General features: G+C 38.1%; 1 protein-coding gene and 1 pseudogene across 7 annotated transcripts in view; one reads left to right on the top strand and one right to left on the bottom strand.

Annotated features, from left to right (window-relative positions):
• CCDC191 (coiled-coil domain containing 191) overlaps positions 1-17,652 on the bottom strand; it is a 102,611-nt gene that overhangs the window by 16,680 nt on the left and 68,279 nt on the right. For all 7 annotated transcript variants that reach the window (XM_024735390.1, XM_024735391.1, XM_024735393.1 and 4 more), the window contains one exon: positions 2,611-2,754. In XM_024735390.1, the coding sequence (XP_024591158.1) occupies positions 2,611-2,754 (144 nt within the window). The remainder of the gene's footprint in view (positions 1-2,610; positions 2,755-17,652) is intronic.
• On the top strand, positions 9,468-13,638 carry LOC112393205 (ATP synthase F(0) complex subunit B1, mitochondrial pseudogene; annotated as a pseudogene).

Here is a 17,652-nt window from a genome sequence, read left to right as displayed (position 1 = left end):
GGCAGCCATTAGAAGCTGGAAAAGGAAACATTTTCTCTCTTGGGAAACTCCAGAAGGCAGTTGTCTTGCTGACACTTTGACTTTAGCCCAGCAAGTCTGATTTTGGACTTCTGACCTCCAGAAATTTAAGATAATAAATTTGTGCTTTAAGCCACTATGTTTGTGGTAATTTGTTATAACAGCATAGGAAACTAACACACTTGTTACAAACTAAAGAGGTGATTCTCAAAATGTGGTGCTCACACTACTTGGATCAGAATCTCCTGGGCTACTTTTTTTTTCCTTTAATATTATAGTTTTTTATTCTACTGGTTTTTTTTTTTTAATTTTTTTTTTTTTGCCCATGCCATGTGGCCGGTGGGATCCTAGTTCCCCAACCAGGGGTCGAACCTACACCCCCTGCATTGAAAGCAGAGTCTTAACCACTGGACCACCAGGGAAGTCCCTGGGCTACTTTTTAAAAATGCAGATTCCCTGACACACCGCCCCCAGCCCCCTGGCCAACAACCCAGACCTACTGAGAACACCTGGAGGTGGGAACAGGAACTTGCATTTTTATAAGCTCTCCAGATGGTTTTATGAATAGGAAAATTTGGAAATGCTGGATTCAGATCTGTGTTCTCCTGTTTTTATTTTAATTAGGTTTTTCTATATTTAAGGCCTATAACTGTCATTTTGAACTCAAATTCCTGTTTCTTTTTATATTCTTTTTTTTTTTTTTTTTTTTTTTTGCGGTATGCGGGCCTCTCACTGTTGTGGCCTTCCCGTTGCTGAGCACAGGCTCCGGACACGCAGGCTCAGTGGCCATGGCTCATGGGCCCAGCCGCTCCGTGGTATGTGGGATCTTCCTAGACCGGGGCAGGAACCCGTGTCCCCTGCATCGGCAGGCGGACTCTCAACCACTGCGCCCCAGGGAAGCCCTCTTTTTATATTCTTATAAGTAAATTTTAAAAAATTTAATTTGATTATTCACCCATAGATTATTTTGTTTCTAAATTTTATACCTTTCTTGATTTTACTCGGTCAAAAACAGGGACCAAAAAAGAAGAGCTGATAAGAATTTAAGAGTGAGTTTTTCTACTTCCTGTCTGCTTTTTCTTTGTGTATTAATAATTAAAAACAAAGAAACAGACAAAAGCCAGAGAGAATAATACAAAACTAGGAGTGCTCAATTGGATAACAAATTATCTGATATGACTAATGTTTGTTGTAGTATATTGCAAGAAGCAAACTTCCATTCAGATTTCATTTCCAGACTCATTCACTCAGAAAACTAAGTCTCAGCCCTCCCATATCATTACCAGGAAAATAGCAATGCTTGGGGCACAGATGGGTCAAGGCCTCCAAGAGGAGGGATCCTCACGCCCTCAGGCCTGACCACCACAAATTGGCCTCCTTAGCTGGTTTGAGATACTCAGTGTTTCCAGAACCACCGGTTAGGAGGCAGAGGACAAAAAAATCAGAGACAGAAAAACAGTGGCGAGGGCATTTAGGGAAGATAAAAGGAAGAAAAGAAAGTGTGAAAATAGGAAGAGAACGAAGAGAATGAAGGGTGAATAGATTGGCTAGGGGAGGAAAAAGAGTAGCCTAAGTCACGTTCACAAAGGTACAACCTGCAGCATTACTGAATGTAGTGGGATTCTTATGATACCACAGCATTATTGTTCATCTTTAATCCTGGTTTTCATAACCAAGAAGATTAGCCTTACTTTTCAGTATTAACTTGGCCAAATGTGTAAATAAAAGTGGTCATAACTGGTAGGCATTACTGACCTTATTATGAAATAGAATTCTAAAGATAACATTTTATCTATGTTGAGCTTTTGATCATTTAGTTAAATGCCCTGTTCTGTGCACGGGATAAATCTGAATTTCAGTGGTATTTGATTTCGTTTATCCCTGTGTGGTAGAGTGGATGACTATTCCGGATAATAGGATCAGACACCCACACACTTGCATGTGATTTCATCCTGTCTCCCACTGGAGTAAATGGAGCCTCTTTCTCCTCTCAGTGACCTTGAGTTTGGCCTTATGACTTGCTGTGGACATGATACAAACCAAGGTTTCATATGAGTTTACATAATTGGGTTTGGCCTTTGTATCTCAGACATTTGCCAGGTGAAAGCTTGCCCTGAATAACAGCTGGAGCCAGAAAGAGGCTGTGGAGAGATCTGAATTTGATCTAAACTGGCCCACAAACATATGAGTGGGAAATAAATACCTGAGTTGTAAGCCACGATATTTCAGGGCTGTTTGTTAGGCAGCTTTATTGCAGCAGAAATCTGATTAGTATACCTTACAGTAATTATTTTTCCTTTATTACATAGCTATACACTGCTAAAATTGAGAGAGGCCTCTATTCATCCTACCTTGGAGGTTCTCTAATAAAAAATGTACTCCAGTTTTTTCCAACCTATTCAGTTACAGAAGTCTTTCTCTACCTTGGAAGACCAAATTCAAACTTTTATCTAAAACAAGTAAATATCCACACTCAATTCATTTATCTCTCTGCCTTTTAAATCTCCAAACGACCTCCAAAGCCTCACTGGGTGTTTATCCTATTTTAAAGTCCACTTGCTGATTTGGGGGGATAAGAGTGTGACACTGTACCTGGAGGTTCTGCTTGCTTTGCATTCTCAGTCTCTTCCAAGGCTCCAGACCTTTTTTTCTTAGCAATACGCTTTCATAATGTTCCTTGGCTATTGCTTCCAGCTGCTGGTTCCTCTTAATTCTCTTCTGCTTCTCTAGTTCTTTCTGGAAAAAATAAATAGGTAAAAATGCCAAGGAGGAACCAAAATAGTGACATAGGAAGTTCCTGAACTTCCCTCCTCCCTTGGATGCACTGAATGTATAGCTACACATGGAGCACTTCCCTCTGAAAGAAATCCAGAAACTAGCTGTGTGACTTTTCCACATCAAGCGAATGAGAAAATACCTACATTGATATATCAAAAATATTGACAGGAAAGGCTGAGACACAGGCTTGCCATAAACGCCACCCCTGGCTCAGTGCCCTGTTAATAGGGAGGGAACTCCCAACTCCCAGCTTCTTCCTAAGGAGTGAAGGATTTGGATTGCACATCTAGCACCCCAACTTTAAAGACAACCATTCAAGCAAGGGATGGGCCCCCAAAACACCAACAAGGCTTGTGTCCACGAGACACACAAGACTATAGCAAACAATGAAACAGGTCTTATTGGATGAGAGTACTCACCGTGGCTATGCTCCTATACTCACTCCTGTGCTCTCAGGACTCAGTCCTGAGAAAGCAGGCAAAAAGCCCATTTCCCAGTCTTTCCCTGAAAGAGATTTGACTTCATACTTTATGAACTGCCTGAGGGTCCAGGTTCTAATTTAGCACGCATCTAGGAGCTGGCTGACATCCTCTCCAGAGCAGGAGGGAGCCTTTGGGTACTTCCTCTGCCTTCTCCCTCTGGCTCACTCCAAAGGTAAAACCAGATTGCTAGCATCTGTCTGAAAGGAGCTTGTACACACATTTTGCATGCTAACTTTTGTGACTGCCACCTGAGTGGGATGGGCTCCTGGACTGCCTGGCTCTGACAGCCAGTGGAACTTACATTCACAAGTCCCATAGGACTACGGCAAACAAGCAGGCTTTAAACAGGCACAGGAGAAACCCCCCCGCCCTCCCCCCATCGCTCTGGCCACCCAGCCCCACGGTTATACACCTGGGCTCAGTGAAAGGGAGCAGGAAAAACACACATCTCCTAGTTTCTCCCTGGAAGGGGCTTAACTACGTATTTTCACAGCTGCTGCCTGAGGGTACAGCTTCTAATAATCAGTGTGTATCAAGGTGCTGACCGAGATCCTCTTTTGACAACTGTCTTTTGACCAGGAACCAGAATTTGCTGGAAGAAGCACAGGGCTGCTTCTGAGATCCAGGCCCCTATAGGGAAGGCTGCTGCCTCTAAACCAGCTCCTTCCCAATCCCGGCTCCTGGAGAGAGAGCCACTTCTGCGCCCAGAGGATTTTTCTGCTTGCTTTCCCCAAGTGTCTCCCCTGTCCAGCCCCCTTGCCTCCAGCCTGAGGGTCTTCCCTTAGCCTGACCCTGAAGCCTGCCTCATTTACAGCCCTGCAGGCTGGCTTAAGAGGGTTCTGGGAGCTGGAAAGAGGTTCAGATGAGACTGCTGCATGGATTAGTGAAGCGCCGCACAGAAAGCACCTGCCCCAGAGTCAGCCCCCAGGACACAGGATGAACCAGCAGAGAGGGATTCCCTGGCTCAGGCTCTGCATCTCCAACCCCAAGCGATAGGTCTTGGCACACGCTCAAATACGGGGAGCTACTAAGGACAAAGGCAGTGACAAAGGTTTGAGAGACAACCAGGAGCCTGGGCCAGGCTGATGAGATTCATCTTCTGCATGTGAGCACTCTGTCAAGACTAGCAGAGGTGACTGTTTTATCTAATGCATAGAAACCAACCCAGAGAGTCAAGAAAAATGAAGAAACAGAGAAATATGTTCCAACCTAAAGAGCAAGATAAACCTCCAGAAACCAGTCTTAATGAAATGGAGATAAGTGATTTACCCAATAGAGTTTTCAAAATAATGGTCATAAAGATGCTCACTGACGTCAGGAGGGCAATGCATGAAAAAAGTGAGAATTTCAACAGAGATAGAAAATATACAGAAGTACCAAACATAAATCATACAGCTGAAGAATACAATAACTGAACTGAAAAATTCAACAGAGGGTTTCAACAGTAGACCAGATCAAGCAGAAAAAAAGATCAGTCAACTTATAGACAGAGCAGTGGAATTCAACTGGAGGAACAAAAAGAAAAAATAATGAGAAAAAGTGAAGATAGCCTAAGGAACTAATGGGACACCATCAAAGGGAGAATAAACATAGGAGTCCCAGAAAGAGAGAAGAGAAAGGGGCAGAAAACTTATTCAAAGAAATACTGGACAGTTCAACTTCACATGGTCAGGCAGCTGGAAAGATGCTTAGCATCTGTAATCCCTTGGGCTTCAATGATACAGTCTTTTCCCAGTGCCAGTTCTAAATCTGCTCCATCCTGTAGTACTTTATCTGTGACTGTTTTTAACCACAAAATTCTGCTGATTAAAGAGGCAAATCCATATAAACTTGGCCTTTTAAACAATGCCTTCATTCTGTCGTAACCAGTCCCTCTTCCTTAACAACACTTTTCTTACTTAGTAAACAACTTAGCAAAAGAGTTTTCCCAATTTGCTCTTTTATAAAATTTTATAGATCTTTCAAAGGGAAAAGTACTTTATCTCCATCTTTGTCTCATATTTCTCTACCTCTACACCTATGACAATATACAGAAACACTGGTATACCCTATTCTATAAAGCCAATTACTTCTTATTTTGCTCTAGTCTCATTATAACCACGTTTTTTAGGTTTTGACCACTCCCTTTCCAGAATCTTGCATCATGAAACATGTGCACAGGGAACATTCCCCAGCACAGATCACATGCTAGGCCACAGAATAAGTCTCAATAAATTTAAGATTGAAATCATGTCAAGCATTTTTTTTCTGACCACAATGGTATGAATCTAGAAATAAAAAAAAGAAATACTGGCTGAAAATTTCCCTAACTTGGAGAAAGAAACAGAAATCCAGGTCCAGGAAGCCCCAAAATTACCAAATAAGATGAATCTAAAGAGACACACACCAAGACACTTTATAATTAAATTGTCAAAAATTAAAGACAAAGAATCCTAAAAACAGCAAGAGAAAAGCAACTTGTTAGGTATACGTGCACTCCTTATACACTGATAGTATAAGACTATCAGTGGATTTTTTGGGCAGAAATCTTGTAGGCCAGAGAAGTGAGATGTTATATTCAAATGCTGAAAGACAAAACCCTGCCAATTAAGTATACTCTACCCAGAAAAAATGTTCTTCAGAATTGAAGGAGAGATAAAGAGTTTTCCAGACAAACAAAAGCTGAAACAGTTCATCACCACTAGACCAGCCTTACCAGAAATGTTAAAGGCCTTCTTCAAGTTGAAATGAAGAACACTAATGAGTAATATGAAAACATATGAAAGTATAAACTCACTGATAAAGGTAAATATATAGTTAAATTCAGAATACTCTTAATATTATAATGGTGATGAGTGAATCACTTAAAACTCTAGTATAGGTTAAAAGACAAAAGTATTAAAAATAACTATAACTACAATAACTTGTTAATAGATACACAATATAAAATTGAGACCAACACATAAACTATGGTGGGAGAAGTGTAAAAGTGTAGAGTTTTTGTATGCATTTGAAGTTATCAGCTTAAAATAGACTATTATAACTACAAGATGTTTTATGTAAGCCTCATGGTAACCATAAAGCATAAACTTATAGTAAATATACAAAATATTTATAAATCACAGCACAAATACATATAATCAAAGCACAAAGGAATAATGCAAGAGAGGAAGGAACAAAGGAACTACAAAACAGCTAGAAAATAATTAACAAAATGGCAATAGCTAGTCCACACCTATTAATAATTACTTTAAATGTACATAGATTAAGTCCTTCATTCAAAAGACACAGAGTAGCTGAATGGATAAAAAAAACAAGACCCAACTATGGGCTTTCTATGAGAGGCTCACTTCAGCTTTAAGGACACATAGAGACTGAAAGTGAAGGAATGGAAAAAGATATTCCACGCAAACAGGAACCAAAAGAGAGCAGGGGTAGTTATTTTACATAAGACAATATAGACATTAAGCCAAAAATGATACCAAGGACAAAGAAGGTCATATCATGATAAAGAGGTCAATTCATCAAGAAGATGTAACAACTTAAAATATTTATGCATTCAACATTGGAGCACCTAAATATAAAGCAAATATTAACATTTTGAAGTGAGAAATAGACAGAAATACAATAACAGTAGTGGATCTCAATAACCCACTTTAAACAATGGATAGAGCATCCAGACAGACAATCAACAAGGATATATTGGACTTAAACAACACATTAGACCAGATGGAATTAACAGACATATACAGAACATCTCATCCAACAGCAGCAGAATACATATTTTTCTCAAGTGTACATGGAACGTTCTTCAGGACAGATCATATGTTAGGCTATAAAACAAGTCTTAATAAATTAAAAAAGACTGAAATCATACCAAGCATATTTTCCAGCTACAATGTTATGAAATTAGAAATCAGTTACAAGAGGAAAACTGGAAAATTCACAAATATGTGGAGATTAAACAACATGCTTGTGAACAACCAAGGGTCAAAAAAGGAATCAAAAAAAATTAAATAATTTAAAAATATCTGACAAAAATGAAAATGGAAACACAACATACCAGAACTTATGGGATGCAGCAAAAAGCAGTTCTACGAGATAAGTTTATATGCTTACATTAAGAAAAAAGAAAGATCTCAAATAAACAACCTAACTATACACCTCAAGGAAACAGAAGAAGAACAAACTAAGTCCAAAGTTAGTAGTAGGAAGGAAATAAAGATCAGAGCAGAAATAAATGTAATAGAGTAGAAAGACAATTAAAAAGATCACAGAAACTAAGAGCTGTTTAAAAAAAAAAAACCAAAAACAAAACAGAGAAACCATTAGCTAGACTAAGGGGAAAAAAAAAAAAGACAAAACCAGAAATGAAAGACATTACTACAGAAAACTGAGAAATACTAAGAATCCTAAAAAAACTACTATAAACAATTAAATGCCAACAAGTTAGATAATCTAGAAGAAATGGATATATCCCTAGAAACATGCAACCTACTAAGACTGAATCATGAAGAATTAGAAAATCTGAATAGACTAATTACTATAGACTCAATCAGTAATCAAAATCTTGGATTTGACACCAAAAGCAAGGGCAACAAAAGCCAAAATGAATAAGCAGGACTACATCAAACTAAAAAGCTTCTGAACAGCAAGGGAAACCATCAACAAAATGAAAAGGCAACCTATAGAATGGGAGAAAATATTTGCAACCACATATCCAATAAGGGGTTAATATCCAAAATATATAAGGAACTCATATAACTCAATAGCAAAAACCCCCAAAAAACTCATTTGAAAAAATGGGTAAAGGATCTGAAAAGACATTTTTCCAGAGAAGACACACACAAATGGCCAACAGGTATGTGAAAAGGTGCTCAGCATCACTAATTATCAGGGATACACAAATCAAAACCACAATGAGCTATCACCTTACACCTGTTAGGATGGCAGTTATCAAAAAGACAAGAGAAAACAAATGCTAATGAGGATGTGGAGAAAAGGGAACCCTTGCACACTGTTGGGGAATGTAAACGGGTACAGACACTGTGGAAAACAGTATGGTGGTTCCTCAAGAAATTAAAAATGGAACTACCATATTATCCAGCAATCCTACTTCTGAGTATATATCCATAGGAAACAAAATCACTGTCTCAAAGACATATCTGTACTCCTATGTTTATTGTAACTTTATTCACAATAGCCAAGGAATGGAAACAAAGTAGGTATCCATCAATGTATGAATGGATAAAAAAATGTGCTATAGATACACACAATGAAATATTATTCAGCCTTAAAAAAAAAAGAAGGAAATGTGGTCATTATTGACAACATGGATGAATTTTGAGGACATTATGCTCAGTAAAATAGGCCAGACAGAGAAAAACAAAAATACTAAGTGGTATCACTTATATGTGGAACCTTAAAACAAAAATGGGTTGAAATTGTAGAAACAGAGTAGGATGGTGACTGTCAGTGCCTTTGAGGTGGGAGAAATAGGTAGGGCCTGGAAAAATGGTACAGACTTTCAGTTACAAAATGAATAAGGTCTGAGGACCTAATGTATAACACGGTAACTATAGTTAACATTTCATAATTGAAACTTACTAAGAGAGGAGAAAATAAGCGTTCTTACACACACACACACAAACACACACACACACAATAAGTATGTGAGGTGATGGATATATTAGTTAACCCAGTGGGAATCCTTTTACAATGCCTACATATATCAAATCATGTTTTATGTACATTTTAAGTATCTTACAATTTTGTCAATTACACAATAAAACAAAACAAAACAAATGCAATGACCTAAAAACTCATGAATTTCATTTCAACAAATAGCTAATTATTTTAATTTGAATATGTAACCACTAAACAGCATGTTAATCATGGTAACAGAACACTGGAACATTAAAAAAAAGGAAACAATTCTGCAAAGAGGGTGAGGAAAAGTTCCTCATGAATCCTGCAAGAATCAGGGCTATGCATATCCTTGGATTTATTCAGCATTGTTCACAGAAATGATTTACATCTCACCAAGTTACTAGAAAGTAAAACAGTTAGGAGAGCAATCAGTATTTTCCCCTTATTATTACGGGAAACGTAGTAATATAGCCCCTTCATTTAGATCATGGGGTAGAAATTTATATATGAATAATTCTATTCAAATTTAAAGATACTTCATACTCCATTAAAAGTCTAGTGATGGCTGTTACACAAGTCACAGGAGCAAAAGCAAAGACTTCAGACTGTCTTCACAGTAGTTGTCAGTCTCTGCAGTAAAAATCACTTAATTTAAGCTTCTTTTTCTTTATTTGCCACAATTTCACTTCAAGAAAACAGTTGTGGTGAATCGGCTGATTCTGACAAGCTACTTAATTGCCTGAGTCTTCTCTGAGGAAAAAAAAAGAGAGAGGGCACTGGAACATTTCTAAGGTGGAAGGGAGATTTGCTCTGATCTTCCAATCCACACTACCTTTACACTACCTCTGTACACATTCCTCAATGAATATGAAATGTCCATATTCTCTAAAGGATTCAACCAAAATTACCTTCATAATCTTTATTAGACAGTTGAGATATTGAATGAACAGAAAAATTATTTTCAAGAATTTTCTTATGACCAACAAGAGGAAGCTGAGAGTTAAATGGAGAAGAAAATGGAAGCTGGCCATCTTCACATCCACTGAAATGTCCTTGTAGCATCGAGGCAGCAGTTGCAACTTGTAGACAGGAATCTAACACAGTAAGCGTCTGGAGAAGCCCTCAGGCTCGGCCAACCCTGTTCACACACACACCTAAGTTATCTTCCTAGAATTACAACTCTATGGCTGGTGTTGTAGCCTCTTAAGGAAAACCATTTTCATGTGGCTTCTGAGGGAAAATGGCCTACTTATTTATTTAAAAAAAATTTTATTGGCATATAGTTGATTTACAATGTTCTGTAGGTTTCTGCTGTACAGCAAAGTGAATCAGTTATACATATACGTATATCCACTCTTTTTTAGATTCGTCTCCCATATAGGCCATTACAGAGTATTGAGTAGAGTTCTCTGTGCTATACAGTAGGTCCTTTTTAGTTATCTATTTTATATATAGTAGTGTGTATATGTCAATCCCAATCTCCCAATTTATCCCTCCCCTACCTTACCTGCTGGTAACCATTAAGTTTGTTTTCTACATCTGTAACTCTATTTGTTTTGTAGATAAGTTTATTTGTACCTTTTTTTTAGATTCCACATATAAGTGATATCATATGGTATTTGTCTGTCTCTGTCTGACTTACTTCACTCTGTAGTGACAATCTCTAGGTCCATCCATGTTGCTGCAAATGGCATTATTTCATTCTTTTTTATGGCTGAGTAATATTCCACTGTATATATGTACCACAGCTTCTTTATCCATTCCTCTGTTGATGGACATTTAGGTTGCTTCCATGTCTTGGCTATTGTAAATAGTGCTATAATGAACATTGGGGTGCATGTATCTTTTCAAATTATGGTTTTCTCTGCATATCTGCCCAGGAGTGGGATTGCTGGATCATATGGTAGCTCTAGTTTTATTTTTTTTAAGGACCCTCCATACTGTTCTCCATAGTGGCTGTACCAATTTACATTCCCACCAACAGTGCAAGAGGGTTCCCTTTCCTCCACACCCTCTCCAGCATTTATTGTTTGTAGATTTTTTAAAAGTATACTTTTCCATGGAAAAATAGAAAGAAAAACATTTAATAAATCAGATACCTGCTTGAGCCAAAGTTTTGTATTCATATGCAGCAATTTACTTTAAATGTGTATTTCCTCCCTTGATTAAGGTTTCCTCAATAGAGTTGGCTGTATTTCATTACTAATACTGTATTTTCCATTTCCTTGTATAGAAAATGTCCATAACACCTGCATCTAAGGTTTATTGGGAGGATTACATGAAATGATGCTGTCTGCCTTGAGACTGCACTTATACTGGGGATCTATGCAGCTAGGGTTTCACAGAGCATAATTCACTCAGGCTAAAAAGGGACACAAAATCAGGGTATCTTTCTGATTTAAATTATTCAACAAATGATATGCAACAAATAAGGCTCATTTGAAATATATATATATCTCCACCACTACTGCTTTGAAAGAAAGACAAGGAATTACAGCAAGAATTAAGAGGAATACAGGGCAGTCGACACCATTCCCACACTCTGCCTTCCATCCATTATAAGCAACCCTTTCATTGTGCTCTGGGATGTATTCCCAGTTAGGCACTCCTGTAATTTATAGTCTTTGCCCTCTTGTATCATGAATTTCTCCCTCGCTACTAGATCATTCCCATCAATATGCATATATGTGCTGATACCTCCCATCTTTTAAAAAACAAAATAACACTCAAAAGACCAACTGCCAACAGAAAAAAAAATCCTTCTTCGACCTCATGTGACCCCTATTATATGGGCTCCCTTCCCAGCAGTCCACTGAAAACACTCTTGTCTATGTCATGAATAACCTCCATGTTGCCAAATCAAAGTTTCACTTGTCTGTCCTCTTTTTAATTGAACCCAGCAGCATTTAGCCCAGTTAAACACCATCACTTCCTTCCAGAAACACTTTTTTCTCTCAGCTTTTCAATAAACAGTTCTCCTGGTATGCTTTCTACCTCACTAGTTCCTCATCCTCTGAGTAGTTATTCATATATTCTAGGACTTAGTCCTGGATCCTCATATTTCTCCTCTATCCAGACAGTCTCCCAAGTTGATTTCATTCACTTCCAGAGCATTAAAAACACTGACATGTTTTTGACTCCCAGGTTCCTTACTACAATCTTGATGTCTGGGCTTATATATTCAACTGCCTATTTGACATGTTCATTTGGATGTCTAATAGGTATCTCACATTTAACCTGCCCTTGTGGACCTTATAGAGGCCTCCTCAGCATCTAGCAGCTCAAATATCAGTTCTTCAGAGAGGCTTTCCCCATCTTGCTTTCCCCATTATACCTCTCCCTCTACTTCTTAGTTATTATCTTATTTATTGCCTGTTTTCCCCACTAGCATATAAGCTTTATGAGGGCAGGGCTATTGTCTGTCTTCTCCACTTCTCTAATATCTAGAACAATGCCTAGCACATAGTAGAAGCTCTACATATATTTGTTAAATGAACAAATATGCTTGCTAAGCAATTATGAAAGACTTCAAATCTTGCCTGGTCTTCTCTGATAAATTATCTTTCCACCATAAACTTCATCAACTGTCTATTAATACAAAGCATATTTACACAGCCATAAAAGTTACTGCCTGGTAAGTATTTCTAGAATACTTTTAATAAAAATAAAGCAATGGGATGTTAAAAGGAATTTAGATTATCTTAAAAAGATCATTGTGTGAGACCTGTGACTGGCCATCTTACTGCTGCATCTGATAGGCTATCCTGTCAGGGTCACAGGGATATTAAGCCACCACTTGGAGCATCACTGACCATGCTGCCATAGGTGGTACTTCTGCCATTGCTTAAGTGGCCCCTCTCTGAAGAATGCAGTACTTGTAGATACAGGCAAATTGCAGGTAACAAGAATCTTTCACAGAGGGCAGCCATGTCTAGACCTTGAACCACTTCTTTTTTGTTTTGTTTTGTCTTGTTTTTTGGGGTTTTATTTTTTGGCCGTACCATGCGGCTTGTGGGATCTTAGTTACTCGACCAGGGATTGAACCAACGCCCTCAGCAATGAAAGCATGGAGTCTTAACTACTGGACCTCTAGTGAATTCCCACCTCTTTTTTTTTAATATGGAGGACAAATTTGTCATGGGCTTGTCCCTGAGGAATTCTTCCAGTTCTGTATCCTAAAACTGGTATCACAGAACTGATCTTGTGTTTTCTACCCAAAGAAATATATGTGATTGCTAGAGACCTTTATCAACAGTAGGGTTGCTCATCTATGTAATTAGAAAGAAGTATGGTACCTCTGTTGGACAATTTGCTGATAAACTTAATGAGCAAAAACAGTCCAACTAGAAGACAGGAAGCAGGCTTCCATCAAACACATCCAGGATGCAACTGATTTGGACAAGCCACAGCAGGCACTGGTTGAGAAGTGTCATTAACTTTTTTGATGTTCAGAGGAATAACACTGCTATGGCCGGGGAGGTTGCTTACTGGTAACGGCTATGTAAAGTATATAGGAGGTCAAGAATCACCTGTGCAGAAAATGGTGCATCAAAAGGAATACAACCACATGATAAACTGGGTAGAAAAACACATTGTGTAGAGCATCTTTGCTCAGAAGCAAAAGGAGACAATTGCCAAGTGCGTTTTAGATCTAAAGCTGCTCCCAAAGAAAGCTCAAACAAGTCAGTCTATAAATGCATCCATCTCAATTGAGACAGCTACAAACAGCTGATTTACTAAATGGAAACTAGTCTATGTGACAAAATCTTTTTGTCTGTTGTTGTAGACTGAACTTACATTTTACCTTTCATAAAAAAGAAAAGATTTGGGCTTGGATAGTGAGAGAAACAGAACAACCTATTGGCCAGTAATGTATTTCTCATCTTTCTTGCTCTGTATAAGCAGTTTGCTTCCAGCAAGAAACAAGCTGGACAGATAGATAACAAATTAATGACTTTTTATGAGCCAATCAGAGAACTGAAGCCATCCCCAAATCTGGAGACAGGCACCTTCAGTGAGACACAACACCCAAGCATTTGCTTATCTGAGGCAGAAGCTACCCTACACCATGAGCCAGTAAGATCATTAAGCTAGAAATCTGGCTAACTGCTGAGGGCCAAGGGTGGGCCGGCATGAGAAGGGTGAAGCTCCTGGGGGGTCACAGTCATAGGGAGGTTCCTACCTTTTTGCTCTAGGAACTCCACCAGGCTCTCACAGAGAGGATCAGGGAAAATCTGGATAAAGTCCCCACCGTGGTTCTAGCTGGGGGAGAGGAACAGCAACCATTGCAAAATCTGCCCCTACTCTTCTCCGCGGCTTCATCTGCAAGCAGCGCCACCTGAAGGCACTAGTGTAATGCCACTGCAGCTGGGGGAGGGGAACTCTGCCCAGAACAGCCTCCCTATCTCATTCAAGTGAAGAAGGAACCTCACAGAGGGAAGGGCTATAAGGTCACAGACCAAGACAGTGGATACTGAAAGAAGGGAACACAGGGGCAGGGAAAAGCTCTGCCCCTAGGGTAGGAGCAGAAATTCTTCCGAATGGCCAATACGGTGCACTCCCAAGAGAACGGTGCACTCCCAAGAGAACGTTAGAGAATGCTCCCCTCATCCACACACCAGCACGCTAGCAAACCTCTAGTAATAACAGAGGAGTACAGCTGGAGGATTGCAAGAGACAGATTTTCTCAGGGAACAGCACAAAGGGAAGACCTAAAAAAAAGTCACTAGTGAACACTGAAGTCTATGGTGCCCATAGCAACAACAAACCTCAACAATGGTAACCATAGCAACAACAAACTGCAAACATAGCCCAACGCCTGGCTACATTAACACAAATCTCCACACTAAAGGGCCATTTATCTCAGTTTCTATTGCCCTGTACACGTCTGGCTTTCAACAACAAAAAAATCAGACATTAAAAGATAAGAAATAAACAAAGTCTGAAAAGATAAAGCCATCATTAGAACAACACTCAAATATGAAAGATGTTGGAACTATCAGAGAGGAAATTTTAAATAACTTATGATAATATTAAAAGCTCTAATGGAAAAGGCAGTCATCATTCAAGATTAGATAAGTAATCTTAGCAGAGATATGGAAACTATAATAAGGAGTCAAATGACAATGCTAGAAATCAAAAACACACGGTAATAGAAATGAAGAGGGCCTTCAATAGGCTCATCACTAGACTTGATACAGCTGAGGAAAGTATCAGTTTACTTGAAGTTGGGGCAATAGAAATTATATAAACTGAAAAGCAAAGAGAAAAAAAGAGTGAAAAAAAACAACAGAGCACTGAAGAGCTGTGGGACAATATCAAACAATGCAATACAAGCGTAACTGGAATCTCAGAAGGAGAAGAAAAAATGGGGCAGGTAAAATATTTGAAGAAATAATGGGTAAAACATATCCTAAAATTACAGACACAAAACCACATACCTAAGAAACTTAGAGGCCACCAAGCAAGGAAAACAAACAAACAAACTTACTATACCTAGACATATCATATTCAAATTGCCAAAACCCAAAGACAGAAAACATCTTGAAGGCAGCTGGAGGAAACCAATCGTACCTACTCTTATGGATTTAATGTTTTTGTTCCCCTCCAGATTCATATGTTGAAGTCCTAAACCCACACCACCCACCGCCCCAGTGTGGCTGTATTTGGACATGGGGCCGCTAAAGAAGTAATTAAGGTAAAATGAGGTTCTAAGGGTGGGATTAGTGTCCTCATAAACAGAGACACCAGAGAGCTCACACACTGTCTCTCTCCCTCTCTGTGTACATGCACCGAGGAAAGGATGTGCGATGACACACTGAGAAGGTGGCCTTAACCATGCTGTCACCCTGATCTCGGACATCCAGCCTCCTGGATTGTGAGAATGTTAATTTCTGTTGTTTAAGCCACCTGCCCTGTGGTATTTTGTTATGGCAGCCTGAGCATACTACGATATCTACAAAGGAACAAATATAAGAATTAAAGCAAACTTCTTGCCAGAAACCAGACAAGCAAGAAGACAACATAATGACATTTTTAAAGTGTTGGAAAAAAAAACTGTAAAACCAGAATTCTATCAATATACCCTGTGAAAATACCCTTCAAAAAGGAAGGAAAAATAAAGAATTCTCAAACAAGTAAAAACTAAGGGAATTCATTACCAGTAGACCAACCCTGTAAGAAATGTCAAAGGACATTCTTCAGGCAGAAGGAATATGACATAGCTTAAAAACTTAGACCTACACAAAGAAATAAAGAGCACCAGAAATGGAAGAAATGAATGTAAAATATAATTTTCAGCTTATTTTTAAATACACTGAAATATAACTATAAAGCAATAGCAGTGACAAGGTGATGGGTATTTATAATATACATAAAAGTAAAATATATGACATATATGACAATAATGGTGAGAGACTCAATCTTCCCCCTGAGATCCAGACTAAGGCAAGGATATCTTCTCTCAGTACTATTCAACCTTGCACTGGAAGTGCTAGCTAGTGCAATAAGGTAAGAAAAAGAAAGAAAAGGCATACAGATTGGAAAGGAAGAAATAAACTGCCTTTATTGGCAGACAATATGGTGGACTATGTAGAAAATCCCCCCCAAAAAATCTACCAAAAAACTTCCTAGAATGAATAAGTGAGTTTAGCAAGGTTGCAAGATACAAGGTCAACATACAAAAATGAATTGTGTTCCTACCTACTAGCAATGAATAAATGGAATCTGAAATTTTAAAAAGATGTCATTTGCAATAGCACCACAAAAATAAGTACTTAGGTATAAATCTAACAAAAAATATATAAGATATGTGGAAAGCTATAAAATACTCATAAACAAATCAAAGATCTAAATAAACAGAGAGCTATATCATGTTCACAAATTAAAGACCCAATGTTGTTAAAATGTCAACTCTCCTGATTTGATCTACATTCAATATGATCCCAATCAATCTCAATACGGTCCCAAATGTAGCAAGCTTTTTTATACAAATTGACAAGATTGCCAATTTACATAGAAAGAACAAGAAACTAGAATAACCAAAACATTCTGAAAAAGAAGAATAAAGTGGAAAAATTCACATTGTGAGACTGAAAGATTTACTATAAAGCTACAGCAATCAAAGATAATGTGGTACTGGCAAAGGACTACACATAAAGATGAACAGAACAGAATAGAGCCCAGAAATAGTCCCACATAAATGCAGTCAACTGATTTTTGACAAAAGTATAAATGTAATTCAATGGAGAAAAGAGAGCCTTCTCAACAAATGATACTGGAACAAATGGATGTCTATATGCAAAACAAATGGATGTCTATATACTTTACACCTTATGCAAAAATTATCTCCAAATGGACAACAGATCTAAATGTAAAACATAAAACTATAAAACTTCTTGAAGAAAATATAAGAGAAAATCTGAGTGACCTTGGATTTGGAGATTAGTTTTTGCATACAATACTAAAAGCTCATCCAGTGAAAGAAAAAAAAATCAATAAATTGGACTTTATCAAAATTAAAACTTTTCCTCTGTGAAAGTCGCTGTTAAGTGAATTAAAATACAAGCCACAGACTGGGAGAAAATATTTGCAGTCACGTATCTAGTAGAGGACTTGGTCCAGAATATATAAAGAACTCTTAAAACCCAGTAAGAAATAATAAGATAATAAGCAATAAGAAATAACAACTCAATAAGAAAATAACTCAATTGAAAAATGGGTCAAAAAGATCTGAACAGACACTTCA

Source organism: Neophocaena asiaeorientalis, unplaced genomic scaffold (genome assembly GCF_003031525.2).
Source record: "Neophocaena asiaeorientalis asiaeorientalis breed wild unplaced genomic scaffold, Neophocaena_asiaeorientalis_V1.1 scaffold136, whole genome shotgun sequence".
NCBI lineage: Eukaryota > Metazoa > Chordata > Mammalia > Artiodactyla > Phocoenidae > Neophocaena > Neophocaena asiaeorientalis.
This window is presented reverse-complemented; position numbering and strand designations above follow the sequence as displayed.